Source organism: Puntigrus tetrazona, chromosome 17 (assembly GCF_018831695.1).
Source record: "Puntigrus tetrazona isolate hp1 chromosome 17, ASM1883169v1, whole genome shotgun sequence".
Classification (NCBI taxonomy): domain Eukaryota; kingdom Metazoa; phylum Chordata; class Actinopteri; order Cypriniformes; family Cyprinidae; genus Puntigrus; species Puntigrus tetrazona.
This window is the reverse complement of record NC_056715.1, coordinates 19,035,213-19,052,292: the sequence shown is the minus strand read 5'-3', so window position 1 is coordinate 19,052,292 and position 17,080 is coordinate 19,035,213. Positions and strand designations below refer to the sequence as shown.

Sequence of the window (17,080 nt, the reverse complement as noted above, 5' to 3'; positions counted from 1 at the left end):
AACAGTCAATCAGCCTTAACCTCAACAACTTCCTCAAATATGTGCAATTAACTTACATGTGGTCCCTTCTCCTTGTCTTTGTCTTCCGTCGCCAAACTTGTAGACAGGAACCACTGTGATATCATAAGTGGTTTGTGGCTGCAGTCGTTTCAGGACTAAAGTATTAGTGCCCCCTGGTGCTTTGGAGGCCAGCTGGCGCATCTCACCCTGAGGTTTATACGATACCCGATAATTAACAACATTGCCGGGTGCTGGCTGCCATGTCACTCGCATGGTCCTCTCTGTTTCTTCTGAAACCGTCAGAACTCTGGCAGCAGCCGACACTGTCAGGGAGATAAATGAAAGACAATGTTCATTAAACGTTGGACTGATTCAGCCACAATTCCTAGGGGTCAGGAAAACCAAACCATCTGAATAATCATAGTTTGTCTGCCAAGACAATCTTGATCCGACACAGACCACAGAAACGGGTGAAACCAGACATGCCGAAATGGTTGGACATCATGCATAACGCAGAAACTCTTAGACTGTCTGCAATGTTCTCTCTTTACGCAAGAGGGAAAGGAATGAATTGTTCGCTTTTAACCGGCCTACGGAACACTTTCAGATGGAGAGACCTTTTACAAACTGAGAGTTTTATGGATGGAAAATAGCATTTCTAAGTTTTCCAAGAATCCCTGATCCGAAAGGACACCGTGTGTTAATGTTGGTATTGAAGGAGGTAACGAATAGAGTGATGGCAGCAAACACAAAATGGAAAGCCTTGAGCCAGAAGACTGTTTTCAGCTCAACTGCTGGACTTCTTAGATTACAGACAATACATAAACAGACAGACAGCAAGATAAAGTAATTACAAATTTCATCACGCTTAACCAGTGCGTTGCCCCACCATAAGTGCTGCTGAGTGTGTTGAAATCCGGCATCCCTTGATAATAAAGAGCATGTGTAAATCATTAAATCAGCCACTCGGTACACTGCACCATATGTTACCATAGCCCACAGCGAAGGTATTTTAGAGAAACTCGTGGTAATGATGCAAACCTATAGCAATGACGTTCTGCCCCTGTTTGGTGTTAAGCTTATGAAAGCGAATGGAAGTCACTCTTTCACTTTTTCCACATCAGAATGAAGACATTTCTGTTTTAGAGCTTTTGTCTCCAGCATACTTCAGAGAGCATGTCACTATGCAGAGTGTTCTTAAAACAGACATTAAACTCCACAATTAATTTGGTCACTTTCTGAAAAAAATCTAATTATACATTTTGGCAACACTTTATTTTGATGGTCCCTTATGGTCCCAAACTGTTCACTAAGTAATTCATGTCAGCTAACTTTTATTAGAGTATAAGTAGGCTGTCTGATTCTACTGATTATATGTCAACTTATTCTATGCCTAACCCTACCAGTTTACTATTCTACTAACACTAAAGTTAGTTGATAAGTAGGTGCAAAGTTACTTATTTTATAGAATGTTTTTAAGGAGCCATCAAAATAAAGTGAAACCCACATTTCTTTATTTATTTGCTAGTAGCTCAACTGTGTTAAGCATAATTTTAAACTTTGCACTGACTGTTTCAGATTGGCAGGGAAGATACTTTATTAAGGTTTATATGCATGTCAGTGAAATATTTGGACATTATATACAGTATAGGAAGTTTTTTTCCTCTCTGGGGTAGGTTACCTCAGGACGAGAGGCCCACCTCAGACACACAGAGCGAGGTAAAGAGCATTTGGTCATATGCTGGATTCATTACGCAGGCGGGAATGAACTTACCATCTGTGGTCTCCTCTCCATGCAGTGGCTCCCCCTCCTTTCTGCTGTAGGCAGCGTAGACAGAAACCTTGTAGCGGGTCTCCGGTGTCAGTCCATCCAGAACAGTGGTGGTTACATCCCCGGGGACCGTTTTCTCGCCAGCTTCCTCCGAAAAGAGGGATTTCCAGGTGACCCGATAAAGGCGGACGTTGCCAGGGGCAGCAGTCCAGGATGTTAAAAAACTGCTTTCAGTGACATCCGAAGTAACCAGATTCGTAGGTGAACCGATTTCTGAAGGATTAAGAAAAAGGACAGAAAAAGGTTTAAAAACAAATCATGATACGTGCAAAGTCTGGTGAGAGAGAAGCAACAAACTCTTCCATTAAATCAGGCTACCTTGATTAACTAGTTACCCATTCTGGCCAAGGTGGTTAGGCAGTAGTGCTTCAGTGGCTTATGAAGGATCTCAGAGTGGAACACCAGTTTGGCCAGGCTTAGAGACTAAACCAGCAAAATAATAACCAGGCTACATTAGTAAACTTTTCTACCAGGATGACCGAGCCTGTTATGTTATGATGGTTTTAGATGAGTTTCTGACAGCTAGTCAGGCTGGGAAACCACCTTTCCAATCACCTCAACCAGTTAACACGCATTTGGCCAGGCTTTAACAATAAAAAGGCTTTAACAATAAAAAAAATGTAAGCAGGCTGCGTTGGATAATCAGTCGGCAGGCAGTAGGGAGTTTTTCTGACGCCTAGTCCAGCATGAATTCCATGTTGGTCCAGGATAGTATATGCTGGTTAGAGCTGGTATAGTTCTGATCTAGCCGGTGGACTGGCATTCTGCTCTCAAACAAAACAGAGATTGATTCACAAAGTATTCCTGTTACTCTTACTTGGTCCATAGGTTTTTACTAAGGTCCTTATGTTGCTGGATTTTCACCAGGGAGAACAACTTGCTAATTACCTAAAATATTTAACACCAGTTTGGCCATAACAAGACTGTAAACATAGTATTTGTGGAATTTGTGAACATATGGTTTAACTGTAACTATTGTAAATAGTAAAACCATGGCTAACTTTCTACATTGGTGTTATTATTCTAGCATGACTGATTAATTGACTTAATCAGTCAATTATTAAAATAATTTACTATAACTACCTTACAGAAAACAATGTCACACATTTAATTTTAAACAGTTACACGTTAGCAATAATTTAAATATTCATTGCACACATTCATTGCTCACTTCTGCGTCGCCGTTAAGAGTTTATTGCACTGACACTCGGTGGTGAAACAATCATGTATGATTAGCAGCCACCTCTGTCTCAGATTGGCTTCTGTTGAATTGAAATTTAAAGCTCTGTACACTTTGGAAAAATAAAGCATCAAAATAAAGCATATTGAAAATATGCATAACCGGAAATCACAGAGGCATATTATTTCAAAACAGAAGTGCGTGACAAGGCTCGGTGCAAGTAGCCCATTCACCACTAGTCTGTCTAAGACACCGGTAGCTCATGATTGCTTTGATTTACTCTGTCAGTAACACGTACCCTGGAAAACAGCTCTGCAAAAATAATTTCTCTCCTTGCTGCCACGCATCTGTCATCACATCTACTTTCCATTGAACACGAAACCCGATCCATTAAACACAGACTAAAACTGCAGATGTAGCATGCTTTTTGATCTGTGCCATACCACCTACCTATCTTCTCACTCTCTTTCTTTCCGTTCTTTGTTGAGTGGCCCAAAGCAGAAGAGAAGAGAGACGATTGAAATGAAAGGAAAATTTCAGAGCATTGACAGTATAGTGAACTGAAGTGTAAAACTTTCACAGTAGCACCTCTCCCTCTCACCACCCATCCTCAAGTCCACCTGTCTCCCACACGTTTATCTATGCTGGTCTAAAACAAGCTGAACGGACCACATGTCAATATAAAACAACAGTCCAAGTCAAACAACTGCAAATTATCAGGCGTTGCGTCATAGCTCAAACTGGGACTAGATAGCTCATAGACTTAGGAGGATAGGTACTGCAAATGACAGGATAAGTGCTAAGGAAAATTATGTCCCAATTTCTTTCCGGTGAGTGCTCCAAAGTCTAATTCTTCTTAAACTTCTCTACGGGATTTTTTTATGCTGGAATATTTTAGATGGTTCAAAAAAGGGTAAAACATTTTGGGTCCCACTTTAGAAAAAGTGCCGTTAACAACTATGTACTTACTACTTATATTGAAATAAAAAAATTACAGTGCACTGTTTGTGTGTATACATGTTTTTAAGCCTGTTTGGCCAGGATAAGAGACTAAAAATAAATAGACCAATAAAATACGGCCACACTTTATATTAGTTGGCCCTATAAACTTGTACTTTTTGTGGTAATATTGTACTGTGAAAAACTTTTACTGCTATTGAGGTGGATACGGGTAAGGTTAGGGACAGGTTTGGTGGTATGGGTAGGTTTAAGGGTGGGTTAAGGATGGGTCAACAGTGTAATTATAAGTGTAATTACAAAAATGTGTTAAAAATTTAATTACATACAGGTATTTTAAAAAATATAAGCACAATGTGAAAACATGTATGTACACAATAAGCGCATTGTATCAAATTATTAATTTAAATGTACATAGTTTAAAATTACATAGTAGTTAAGGCCACCTAATATAAAGTGGTACCCAAAATACTAACTAGGCTACATTAGTAAACTTGTCTACCAGGATGGCCAAGCTTGTTTGGACATGTTATGATGGTTTTAAATGGGATACTGACATCTAGTTAGGCTGGCCTCCTTTCCAATCACCTAAACCAGTAAACCCCCGTTTGGATAGGCTTAAACACTGAAAAGAACCAACTAAGACATTGTACATTTATAGTTACACTGGTGACCCATCCCTTACACCTTTAAGCACCAATAAACCTACCGATATCACTAAACCTGTCTCTAACACTTATCCATATCCCAAGTGAAAAATCTGTTTACTAAGTAAAGCAGCAACACACATATTCCTATTTGCAACATCAATTTACAGACAGACGTTTAATAGTTAATAGTTAAAGGCCTCGCGTGCCTTAGCAAACAGCAATAACTAATTCAAGATGATCAGAGAGAAATTAGGACTCCCTGCCAGCTTGACTGGATCTGAAGTTGTTTCTACATCCAGCATCGAGGTCTGATTTTACTGACAGAGCACAGAAGAGAGCAGATCATATGTTAATGTCTTCTGCAGGCTGGTTTTGATTGTTAAAATGCAGACAAACTGCTAATGCCAGGCACTGAGGTGCTTCTACTTCTACTTCTACTCAGACAATGTTAACGAATATGCATTTGTGGTTTCGCATCGACAGAAAATGTAGCCACTAAACAAAGACGCAGCAGTACAATACCGTGCATGAGTTTATCAATGCCGTCTTGATATTGTTATGTGTTGAGACCAGATTAAAACCAGACTCCTTTTGGACCTTCACATATGCTATTTTTCCTTCTTTGATCCTTGTTTTAGCGTTCCATCCAAGCAAAATGTTGATGTTAACTGGGAACAGGAGTTCTAGCACTAACGTGACTGTCATCCTGAATTATTTCACTCTGGAAACGTTTGGAGTAGCTGGAAGCAAGACAAATTCTCCAATGCTGTGTCCTTCAGCCCAACACATTCTCTTGACAGATGGTCTGACCACCTCGTGCTTAATAGGTGATCTTTTGGCCTTTCGCCTTTATTTCGACAGGACAGTGCTAGGGTGGACAGGAGGCAGTGGGAAAGAGCTGGGACTTGAACTTGGCTGCTTGCCTACAAGGTACTCTGACATTGATTTACAATCTCATGCATATTAAAGACTTTTCATCCTCATTCAAACCATACAAAAAGTAAGGACTGGATGTCACAAACAATGAATCTCGGGCAAAGTATCTACAGTAGTAGACTATAATATACATCGCCATCTAAAAGTTAGGAGGTCAGTAAGATTTTTAGTCTTTTTTAATGTCCTTTATGCTTATCAAGGCTGTAATAATTTGATTTAAAATACAGAAAAAACAGTAATATTGTGAAATATTTTCTAATTTTCTATTATTGGTTTCCTATTTTAACATACTTTAAAACTAAATTTATTTTTGTGACGCAGTGCTAAATTTTCACCAACCATTACTCCAGACTTCACTGTCATATGATTGAGTTATCAATGTTGAAACTGTTGTTCTGCTTAGCATTTAATATTGGAAACTGTGATACTTTTTTTTTTTCTTTGATCCTTCGATAAATAAAATCTTAAAAACAACAAATTTCATTAAAAATAAAAATATTGTAGAATTATATGACTTTATGATCACTTTTTATCCATTTAACACATCTTTGCTGTATACATTTTAAGAATATTAAGAAAAAATGTAATGACTCCAAACATTTGAATAGTATTGTATATTGCATCACACACACACACACACACACGATCTGTTTTGAATAAACACTTTTCTTTTTAACTTTACATTCATCAAATAATCCTGAAAAAAGTCTCGCAGGTCCCAAAAATATTAAGCACAACTGTTTCCAACACTGATTATAAATCAGCATATTAGAAGGATTTCTGAAGGATCATGTGATGCTTCAAATTTGACTTTGCTTGACAGGAATAAAAAATATTTAAAAATATATTAAAATAGAAAATAGAAAAGTTTTATTTTTAATGAGCATAAGAAACTTCTTTAAAAAAAAAATATAAAAATCTTACTGATTCCAAACTTTGAATGTCATGACTACATATAGTTGGCGTACATAACAGCAGGGGCTAAATACAGCAAACCAGCCAAACCTTGAGCCCCTGATCGCGGGTGCCAGCTTTAGCTGAAGAAGCAAGTAACTACATCATGAACAATTTAGCACCATTTTCCGTTGATTTCCTCTTCGTAGCTGTTTCATATAGACTTTATCCAATTTCAGTCCCTGGAACACATTTCTGGATCTTCTCACCCGTGTCCACATTCAGAGAAAGCAAATTCTGCCACTGACTGAGGGAATAAAAAAATGCCGCATCTAAGATATCAATCTTGAAGAGGTAATGAACCAGTGGGGTGGTCACAATTGGTAACACATTGGGTGGAACACATTGGTAACGATCATCCCGAACGTCCTTTTGAACAGCTGCCACACAAAGCTGACAAAAACATCCCAAACAATCTTGCATGACTAGCACTTGGATAATCTCAAATAGCACACTGATTAAGCTTTGTGAAATTTGAATGGGATCCAACTGGACAGCGTTTGATGAGAAAATGAGGTCTGTCCTCGCTCTTCTCACAGAATTCAGTAAAACAGGGCAGAAGTCTTGGATAAGAGACATAAACTGGTGCTGGCAAAGATCTCACAGTCCAAGCCCATTTTCCACAAAAACTATCATGAGACAAAACTCATGCTGACTGCAACCACATTCACCAGATGTTAAAACACAAAGACGCTCTGAGACCCATGGAGCAAACTGGCGGATTTAGAAAAACAAGTTTACATTTTTGAATTAAGAAGATATGCAAGTCAACATTTCTAAGGGCATTTTTACAATTCAGTTTAACAGGCTGAAGAGGAGATGCGGTGTGACTCTCATACTCTCATAATGAGCCGGTCAGCCCCTAAAGCCCTCGTTTAAGGTCACTTCCTAATTGCCCTGACTGGGTTTGGCCACATAGTGCACTTTTCTGGAGGCTGAGGGCGACTAAAACAAAGAAAGCTGTGTTATGATCCGGGATATGGAGTTTAACGCAGTTCCGTTCGGAAACGCCTAGTCATCGGCCAAAATTTTGTCAAATTTTTCCTTTATCTCTTTGTTGAGAGGCAGCTTGAGTCAGCATACATAATGACAAGCCTTTAAAATATGCGTTTTTGTATAATGAGCGGAGGACGGCCATTAGTGGTTCCTGTTAGATGCTGTAATCGGTCATTTTAATATGACACTGCTTGAAGCGCATCCAAAGAAAGCCGTGTAGTAAGTATTGGCCATTTATGGCTGATATGCTAGTGCTAAAAACCTTGGATGAAATTGTTTGGCAGTGGCTAACGTTCAAGTTAACAGCAGTTTTTTTAGGTAGAAGAAACTGGCTCTTAGTGGTTTGAGACCACTCATATAAGCCAGACAGTAATAGGACACAAATAACTAGCAATCAGCTAAAGACTTTGTAATCTATTTATTGACATGATGTGATTGTTAAATTAGTAACTTTAGAAAAGAACTATATACTGAATGATTTCATTTTTAAACCCCAAATTCTGATTGCAAGACCACAGAAAAGATTTCACCAATCCATTATCTGAATATTGTTAAAAAAACAACCATCAAGTTTTAGTTTCATTCTATACAATGTGCTGCAGACAAATCAAGACAAATATGAGCTGTTTTGAGACTTCAAAGTTTCTGAGTTTCTGCATTCCATAGTGGATAGAACCTTTTTTGTTTTCAAAAAAAGGCCAAAAATGAATAACTAATAATGTCAGATAGAACCTTATAATACTGCTCAATACTTGTGCGATACTGATATAAAATACTCTAAATAAGCCAAAACGTTTTTAATGGTGGCGAAAAAAAATTGCTTTGCTAAGCTCAAGCGTCAAATTCAACGCCAAAGTGTCTTACCTTCCAGAGTTTTGCCCAAAATGCCATTAAAAGTATCTGATCAGTGGCGCATTCTATACAATGTGCTGCAGAGGCTGTTTTGAGAGGTGTATTCGAGCACTAATGTCAGATAGAACCTTATAATTTCAAGGTGGCGAAAAAAAATTGCTTTGCTAAGCTCAAGCGTCAAATTCAACGCCAAAGTGTCTTACCTTCCAGAGTTTTGCCCGTTCCCATCAGTGGCGCTCCGAGGCCGGAGGTGTAACGAGCACTAACGAACAGCTCATACTCGGTGTCCGGCGACAGATTTTTCAGCAAAGCAGTAGTTGCGTCTCCTTTCACAGAGATTTCTTTCCTTTCCCCACCATCAGGTTTGTAGGCCACTTGATATTGGAGCACATTGCCTGGAGCGGCCCGCCATGAGACCCTCATGCTGGACACGGTCTCGTTGAAGACCCTCAGGTCACGTGGAGATCCCCGGACTGAGAGAGAGGAATAAATATGGGATTAACTGACATGTTTTAAAAGTAAAAGAGTCAAAACCTTGCACAGCGCTGACCTTCTTTGGTGGTGCCCTCAGTGTCCATGGAGGGACCCATTCCACTCGCGTACTCGGGGTACACTGTGACACGGTAGGTGGTGACGGGTAACAGTTCGTGAAGCACAATGGTGACCTGATTCCCAGCGGTCTCTGCTTCCAGTTTATCTCCTCCACCCACTGGCTCATACAACAATCTGTACCTCAGCACTGCTCCTGGAGCGGCTCTCCACGACACGCGAAAGCTGTCTACGGTCTCTTCGCTCACCACGAGGTTACGGACAGAGCCTAATTCTGAAATGCAAGAGTTATCAGCCACATGCAAAAACAGCTGTATTTGTCAGCGAATTTGATTATGATTAAATACCTTCTAAAGTCGTCTCCTCGCCTGTCAAAGGAAAACTGTCTCCTTTATCATACTGGGCGATGACATTAACCTCATAAGTGGTCAGGGGCGTGAGATTGGGCAAAATGGTATTGCTAGTGTCATGAGGAACCACCAAAGAGATGTAGTCTCCAGTTATGTCAGCCGCAGGCCTGAAACGCACCAGAAAAGACAGGATATCCTCTCCGTCAGAAATCCATGTGGTCCTGAAGCTTCTGGAGGTGACCTCAGAGAAGCTAAGTGACTTTGGTGGAACCAAACCTGTATGAAAGAACACAAGTTGATATTTGATTTGATTGATATTTGCTTGAACGTTTATTATGTGTCTTTCCAAGCTTTAAGGTTGGTCTTGCTTGCAGATTTGCTTCAAGAAAAACTTTACTAATACATTCTAAGTAGTTAAAGTGATAGTTCACCCAAAAATGAAAATCATCATTAACTCATCCTCAAGTTGTTTCAACTCTGGAATGTTGAACACAGAAGAAGATATTTTAAAAAAAGATACAGGGTACACTTTAGCAAAATGACCAATTCTCACGATTAATTAGTTGCTTATTAGCATTAGCATGCAATAACGTATTGGCTATTTATTAGTACTTAAGAAGCACATATTTTTTTCATGATGTCCCTGATCCTACCCAATACCTAAACTTAACAGCTATCTTAATAACTATTAAAAAGCAGAAAATGTGTTGTTTTTTGAGCATACGTCAAAGTTCACGATTTGTTAATAGTGAGAATTGGACCTTAAAATAAAGCGTAACTAAAAAAAAAACAAGAAAAACGTTGACAATTCCCATTGATTTCCATAGTAATTGGAAAAATATTACTGTTTGGTTTGCCCATGAATTCCTGAAAATATCTTCTTTTGTGTACAACCTTTTGGGTAAACTCTCTCTTTAATGCAATGACAAAACTGAAATATGTGTTGTGAATAACAGCAATTTAGTATTGATTATTGATCATATTAAGATGTTGATTATTTATTGTTCATGATGTTTATTATATGTAATCTGCCCTCAACAGATGTTTCCAAGTATTTGTGTTATGAAACCATACTGGTGACTGTCCCAAGCAGGGTGTGTTCGTGCATCAACATATTTTGTTGATCCTGGAACAGCATTCCCATCAAACAAACATAGTCTGAAACCTATCCATGACTAACTACCCAGAGTAAACTGCTTATCAGAGGGAACAGATAGACTGATAAGATTGTTGTTCAAATCTCTAAACCCAGCCCTAACCTTAATACTTTCTTCATGACAAAAAATGTTATTGATTGATAAACTGTTACTCTAGGTCCATCAATGCTGTTGTTCCAGGAATGTGTCCGGTTATATTTTATGTGATAGAGTCCACTTTAAACATTTTACAAACTATAAGTAACTACTTGTAAACTACATGCCAACTAATTCTCACTCATTTTCAACTACAAGTTAGGGTTAGTAGAATAAGTTGACATTTATTTGCAAAGTTTCTGATAGTCAGTATGTATTATGTTGTGAACCCATCAAAATAAAGTGTTAGAAGATATTAATCATATATACTAATACTCTAATGACTGCTAGTTGACCTGTAGCTACAAAGTTACTTACTGTTACAGTAGAATGTCTAAAGTGGCCTATAGAAATAAAGTGTTACCATATGTCCTACATACACGTAAACACGAACAGAAATTGCAGACAAAATAAAAAAAAAATTGAATTTAATTGAAGCTGGCACGTACTCTTTTTCCTGATGTTATGGAGCTCCTGCTCAATTCTTAGGCAGATGGATGTGGTTAGTTCCTTGGAGATCCTCTGAAAAGAATCAAAGTCTTCCACCTCAAACACATGGTTATCAGCAGGAGCGTTGGCAATCGCCTCCAGCTCAGAGCGCACGGCGTCCTTGACTCCCACGGCAAAAATCTCCACGTCTGAATCCCTTAGTTTGTTGGCAGGATCTTTGAAAGAATCGGAAGACTTGCCGTCTGTGATGAGCACCATGACTCGGGGCACGTTATCACGAGCGCCACGGCCTGGAATGAAGATCTTTTCCCTCACGTAGGTCATGGCCTTGCCGGTGTTGGTGGAGCCTCCACGATAGGGGAAGGTGCGGACTGCCTTGAGCACAGCTGCGTTGTCAAGGTGCTTGTTCAGGGCAAACTCAGTGTGAGGATCCCGGCTGTACTGAACCAAGCTGATCTGAACTTTATCGAGTCCGATGTCAAAAGAATTGACGAGCACTTCAAGGAAGGCTCTAACTTTAGCAAAGTTAGCTAGTCCTATACTGTACGAGCCATCCACCAGGAGGACAATATCAGCTTGGACCTCGACCTCTAGGGAGCACTCTATAGGGAACAAAACACAACCTGGAATTATTTATATGTTAATTTATTTTTATTTTTTTTGCATTTTGAAAGCAAGCGGTCAAAACCTTTAAGGTTGGAATCCATTATTTCTGCAACAGTTTACAATCTGATTTGTAATTGTACTTCTCAGGGCCCTTATTCACAAAACATTTTAAGGTTAAGAGTAGCTCCTAAACTCACCGATTTGAGAGACAATCTTAAAAACAGTGGTCGTGTCAGTCTTAAATTTAAGACCCCTACATTTGTGCTCTAAGAGTATTTCACACTGCTAAAACTAGCTCCTAAATCTATGAAACAGAAGTCACTAAGACCAACTCACAACTATCCTAAAATGGCTGTTGCAGACAATCTGCTTCAGAATACAAACCTTTTAGACACATTTGACAATAATTTTTAAAAAGGTATCACTTTTAGGGTTTGGAGGTTATCCCAAATCCAAAATTTCCTTTGATTATATCCTTTTATTAACCAGTTGGGAAAAGAGTAACAGCTGTTCTTGCATTCAGTTTGGTTTTCTTTTATGCTTGCATGTCTTATCATCAGCCATGATTATTCTACTCTTTTAATTAAAGGCACATTCACTTTTATTGATTACAACACCAAATGTTAATGGAAATGTGTCTTAATACCAGCTGTAAACAGGGTTTTTAAAGCATGAATGATATAACCATCTTACCTGTAGACACCTTCACAGGCTGTGTTTTCTCTTTGACAACTTGTGGCTTACTAGGGGTCAGACCTTTGAGGGCAAACAGACTGATCTCATACTCTGTCTCAGGAGACAGGTCTCTGACGTTGGCCACGGTGAATGTGGGCCCTGTGTAGAGCTCCTGCTTTTTGGCGCCGACAATTACGGGGAAGACCTGCAGCTTGTAGCCTGTGATGTCTCCAGGAGACGAATGCCATGTAATTCTCATGGATTTAGAGGAGATGTCAGTTACTTTGAGGTCTGAAGCTGGTTCAACAACTGGACAACAAAGGGATAGATATTTATGATTTAATGATCTTCCATTATTTAATGATCTTCCATTATTAAATTCTCTGTACATTTAGTGGGATTTTGTGTGCACGGCCCATACCTTCCTCTCCGCCTGTAAGCAAATTTAGCTGCTCCTCCACACCGGAGCACACCTGAGTGATGAGCTCTTTCTGCACCTGATTGATCATGTCGAAGTTGGGAACATTATAGATATGCTTGCTGTGAGGAGCGGAGGCTATCTCCTTTAACTCATCTTCATCTGCTCCTTTGATACCTGCAGACAAGAAACAAGACTTTAAATAGTGTTCCTCAGAGTTTTGGATTGTGAAACATGTTTCTTAGAAGTATACTGTACATACCCAGGACAAAGATCTCTACTCCGATGTTTCTCAGGCGTTCGGCGTACTCCCCTACTGGGTCTTGTGACTTTCCATCCGTGATGATCATGGCTATTTTTGGGAAGCCTTTCCTGGCTCCAGCCACTTCAGCGAATGTGTTTTTCACCAGATAGTCCATTGCATCACCTGGTTGAGCATATAAGAAACCGGCAAAAATGCATTTAGGAAGATTTATTAACACTGTATAATTACATGCAACTAACCCTGAACTGAATCCTAACAGCTAATTAACATTGCCTAGTACCTAAATGTACAGGGTAACGCTTTATTTTAAGGTCTCTCCAAGCAACTTTTACCAGCAATCTCCAAACTCTGACTGGATGATTAATGTTAACAAGGGTTGTTCCAGGACCAACACAGATGCTGATACAGAAACAAGTCGTAATCGGCCAAATAATGGCATGGCAATTCATAGAACTTTTACACACCTGTCATGGTGTTACCACCCTTGTAGGGCAGATTTTTGATGGCTCGCAGGACATCAGGCCGCCTGTAATACTGGTTCAGGTTGAACTCTGTCCTGGTATCTGAGCTGTACTGCACCACAGCCACTCTGGTCTTATCTTCGCCAATGTCAAAAGCTCCCGCCATGGCCCAAATGAAACTCCGGATGTATTTAAAGTTTTCTCTTCCCACGCTCCAAGAGCCATCCACCAGGAAAACCAGATCCGCGATAGCACTCACTGAACACTCTGCATGAAAAGGGAGTGAAGAGGCATTAGAGGAAGTCAAATACTACAGTCTGCTATAGATCTACTCTACTCTTTCTCATTCAACTTATTTGTTTTGACACGTTAATGGACAAAACATGTTGTTGTTTAGTCTATTTTGCAACTGTACTTACACATTATAATTATTAATGGCTCCTAAAATTAGTCATGTCCTCTGTCTGTTTCCTTCAACGTTTCCCAACAAAAATGATGCTTCCGAAGCAATCGGAAACTTTCAATAAACTCTGTTCTGTTTCTTTAGACACGACTCCAAAACTTTACTGTGAAATGTACATCTTGAGAACAGGTTTTCTGGAATTTCAATTGGATTTCTTTTGGCACCGGTACTCACGATTTGGACTCAAAAAGTGGAATTGGGTCAGGACGGTAATCCTTTCCACTAGTTGTGATGTCTGTGTTTGCGAGAATCAATGAGTGAGGCTAGAAAAGGCCCCTCTCTGTGTGATACCAGCCACTTCTAACGGTACAAAGCAAAGTGTTTTATGAGCTCTGATTCTATTTTAATGCTTTTAATTAAAGGCAATTTTTGCATTGCCAACCACAGCCTTGAGCAATCGTTCTTTTTGCGAGCTGTAACAAGTCTACGGTGGTTGAAGTTTAGGGGAAAAATGTCATCTAATACACTGCACATAAAATTCCATTTCATAAGTGATAAGAAGCAAGGAAAACTAACATCTGGAATGATGAAGAAATGGTTTGATTGAATATACTCACTGACAGCCTCAGACGGTGGCCTCTTTGTTCCACTTGTGTTGCTGGATTGAACTGTAATAGCAGAAGAAGTTAGGTCTGTGTCTGTGGAAGCTTGCATTTTCTTTCGAAAAATGGATTTATCAAAACTAATAATCAACAACACCTCATTCATTGCATATTTGCTCAGAAGATCTCAAACTAAACTTGAATGGTGCTTCAAAACTATGGTTTTTAATGCATTGCTGTGTTTCCTTGGGTGTTATGGGCTGTTCCATTATGGTTTAAATCAAAGGAACTCTCTATCATATTCTGACTCAAGTCTTCCTTCAATGAGAGGTTGAGATGTTGTGTGTCTATAGCAATATCAAAACACTCATCAACAAGAATCAATCACACGATGCTTATTTTTGTCTATATTCACTATTAATGTATTCAAAATACATTTACAGTGCATTTCATGCATACGATGGCATCTCTTGCGTCATGAGCATGTTTATAATTTCTGAAAATGTTTTCTTGGAAAAAAATGCATTAGTGCTGTCAAACGATTAATCGTGATTAATCACATCCAAAACAAAAGTTTATGTAATATGTGTGTGTGCTGTATATATTCAATATGAATATATAAATACACACACGTACATTATATATTTTTACAATAATTATATATTTGTATAATTTATATTATATATAATTATATTTCATATGCAAATGTGACATGTACACAATACACACACACATATATTATTATTTATACATTTTTTGCAATTAATCATGATTAATGACAGTACCAATATTTATATTACATGTATTTAAGATAAAGAAAAATATGTTCGTATATGTTCGTTTTTTTAATAGCTAAACCAAACAGGTTTTTTTGTGGCATTTAAAAGCAAAACCACATTTCTTAAACTTCATTTCTCTTCGCATGACTTGAAATATCAATGCACGTGAAAATGTCTTATTATGCATATGCGCAATATACTAATAGTTGCCCGTTTTTAATTATGTAAATGATTAAGAAAGACATTTAGGATGTCTGGTGTGCACTTACTTGTTATTTGCCCAAGGATAGGGATACTTTCTTCTGCACCATCAAATGAACTGATTGACACTGAATAGTCAACATCTGGAGTTAAATCTGTGATTGATGTGTCTGTGGCCGAGGCAGGAAGACTCAAATCTTTTAAATCATCTGGAACAGATCACGAGAAGAGAAGTCAGTCAAAGCTGATCGAAAAACATGCAGATGTTGTGAAATGTGCAACTGTTGACATCACTCACCTGTATCTGATATGACTTGTATTCTGTAGCCCTGTATCTGAGACGAAGGCCTCCTCCATGACATATGCACTGTGTTTTCATTTAGGATTTTAAATTTCAAGTCTGAAGGAGGCTCCACTGCAAACAAGAGGTTAATACAGTCAAGATCACAAGAAACTGCAATATGTAAATTAATAATCAATTGTGAAGAAACATGAGATGATTTTAAACAACCCCAACGACAAACACTTCAGGACTGAAGTTTAGTTGTTTATTGTTGGGCGAGACAAACAGAACCGATAGTAAAGGTGACAAAACATGACATGAGAGAGTGACGGAAGCCATTTCGGTTCAAATGGCCTTTTCTTGAGTTGCATAACCTGGAATCTCATGGTCTGCAGCTCAAGCAGAGAAGAGCTAAACACATTTCAAGACCTATCACAAACAAAAATGTCGTCGACAAACCAACACATGCTGAATGCAAATCAATACAAGGCATGCCCGTTCACTGGAACACTGGCGACAACGTTTCCATTCCCAAAATATTGATTATACAATGGAATCAGGTTTTCAAGATGTCAAAGATGTCCAGATGGCTCTGTCAGCAGTAGAGAGAAATGCATATATGTTATATATACGCTCTGTATATATACATATATTCCAACAAGGCTGGAGTACTAACGAGTTTTACTGAAGGTACGTATCCATTGCAAATCTCAAAAAAAGAATACACAACTTGTCGTGACAGACTTTTGTGTAGTTCCTTTTCATACAGAAGGTGTACGTGACAAGACAACACTCCTAATTGAGAGGTATGAAGGAAAATATACAGCACAAATTGAAATGACGCGTATGTGAAGAGGAAACCGATCCGCATTTGTCTGGTTGTCAAAGTGTCATGCACATGTACATGGGTGAACAACTTATTACACTGTTTCCATGTACACAAAGGACAACGCAACAAAAGTATTTCAAAATGATATTCTGTCGTAGACATTACTGACATGCAATCTACATCAAAGCGTGGTGGAGCTCATCTCAGCAGGCAATGAGATGTCCACTTACGTACTCAACATCCATGTTGCATCTGCATGCATGAATGCTGATGACTGATGTAAATCTCTGCTGTCAGAACGATGCCTTGAGTGCAAAGAATGTATTGAAAAAACAGGTGATGTGGTCCAAAACGCAAACTACGCGTGATATTAAACGTGCTTAATATTACAGAAATGAATTAGTATATTGACGGTGCAGCTTGCAATTCTACATTCTTAAATATAAGGGTTCCTAAACGTTCGTAGAAGAACCATATCATGTCTCCAGAGAACCATTTTTTGCTTAGTGTGAAGAACCTGTTTTAAACGCTTACTAACAGAAAGGTTCCGTTGATGTCAAA

General features: G+C 38.8%; 1 protein-coding gene across 5 annotated transcripts in view; it reads right to left on the bottom strand.

Moving 5' to 3' along the window:
- col12a1a (collagen, type XII, alpha 1a) overlaps positions 1 to 17,080 on the bottom strand; it is a 59,659-nt gene that overhangs the window by 39,257 nt on the left and 3,322 nt on the right. For 4 of the 5 annotated variants that reach the window (XM_043262774.1, XM_043262776.1, XM_043262778.1 and 1 more), the window contains exons 3-15: positions 15,706 to 15,822; positions 15,476 to 15,616; positions 14,443 to 14,493; positions 13,426 to 13,689; positions 12,959 to 13,123; positions 12,700 to 12,873; positions 12,297 to 12,587; positions 10,997 to 11,599; positions 9,253 to 9,531; positions 8,907 to 9,179; positions 8,560 to 8,829; positions 1,775 to 2,044; positions 57 to 323 (exon numbers count right to left, since the gene is read on the bottom strand). The exons of the other annotated variant lie outside the window; for it this stretch is intronic. In XM_043262774.1, coding sequence (XP_043118709.1) covers positions 57 to 323; positions 1,775 to 2,044; positions 8,560 to 8,829; positions 8,907 to 9,179; positions 9,253 to 9,531; positions 10,997 to 11,599; positions 12,297 to 12,587; positions 12,700 to 12,873; positions 12,959 to 13,123; positions 13,426 to 13,689; positions 14,443 to 14,493; positions 15,476 to 15,616; positions 15,706 to 15,822 — 3,165 coding nt within the window. The remainder of the gene's footprint in view (positions 1 to 56; positions 324 to 1,774; positions 2,045 to 8,559; positions 8,830 to 8,906; positions 9,180 to 9,252; positions 9,532 to 10,996; positions 11,600 to 12,296; positions 12,588 to 12,699; positions 12,874 to 12,958; positions 13,124 to 13,425; positions 13,690 to 14,442; positions 14,494 to 15,475; positions 15,617 to 15,705; positions 15,823 to 17,080) is intronic. 5 annotated transcript variants of the gene reach the window in all.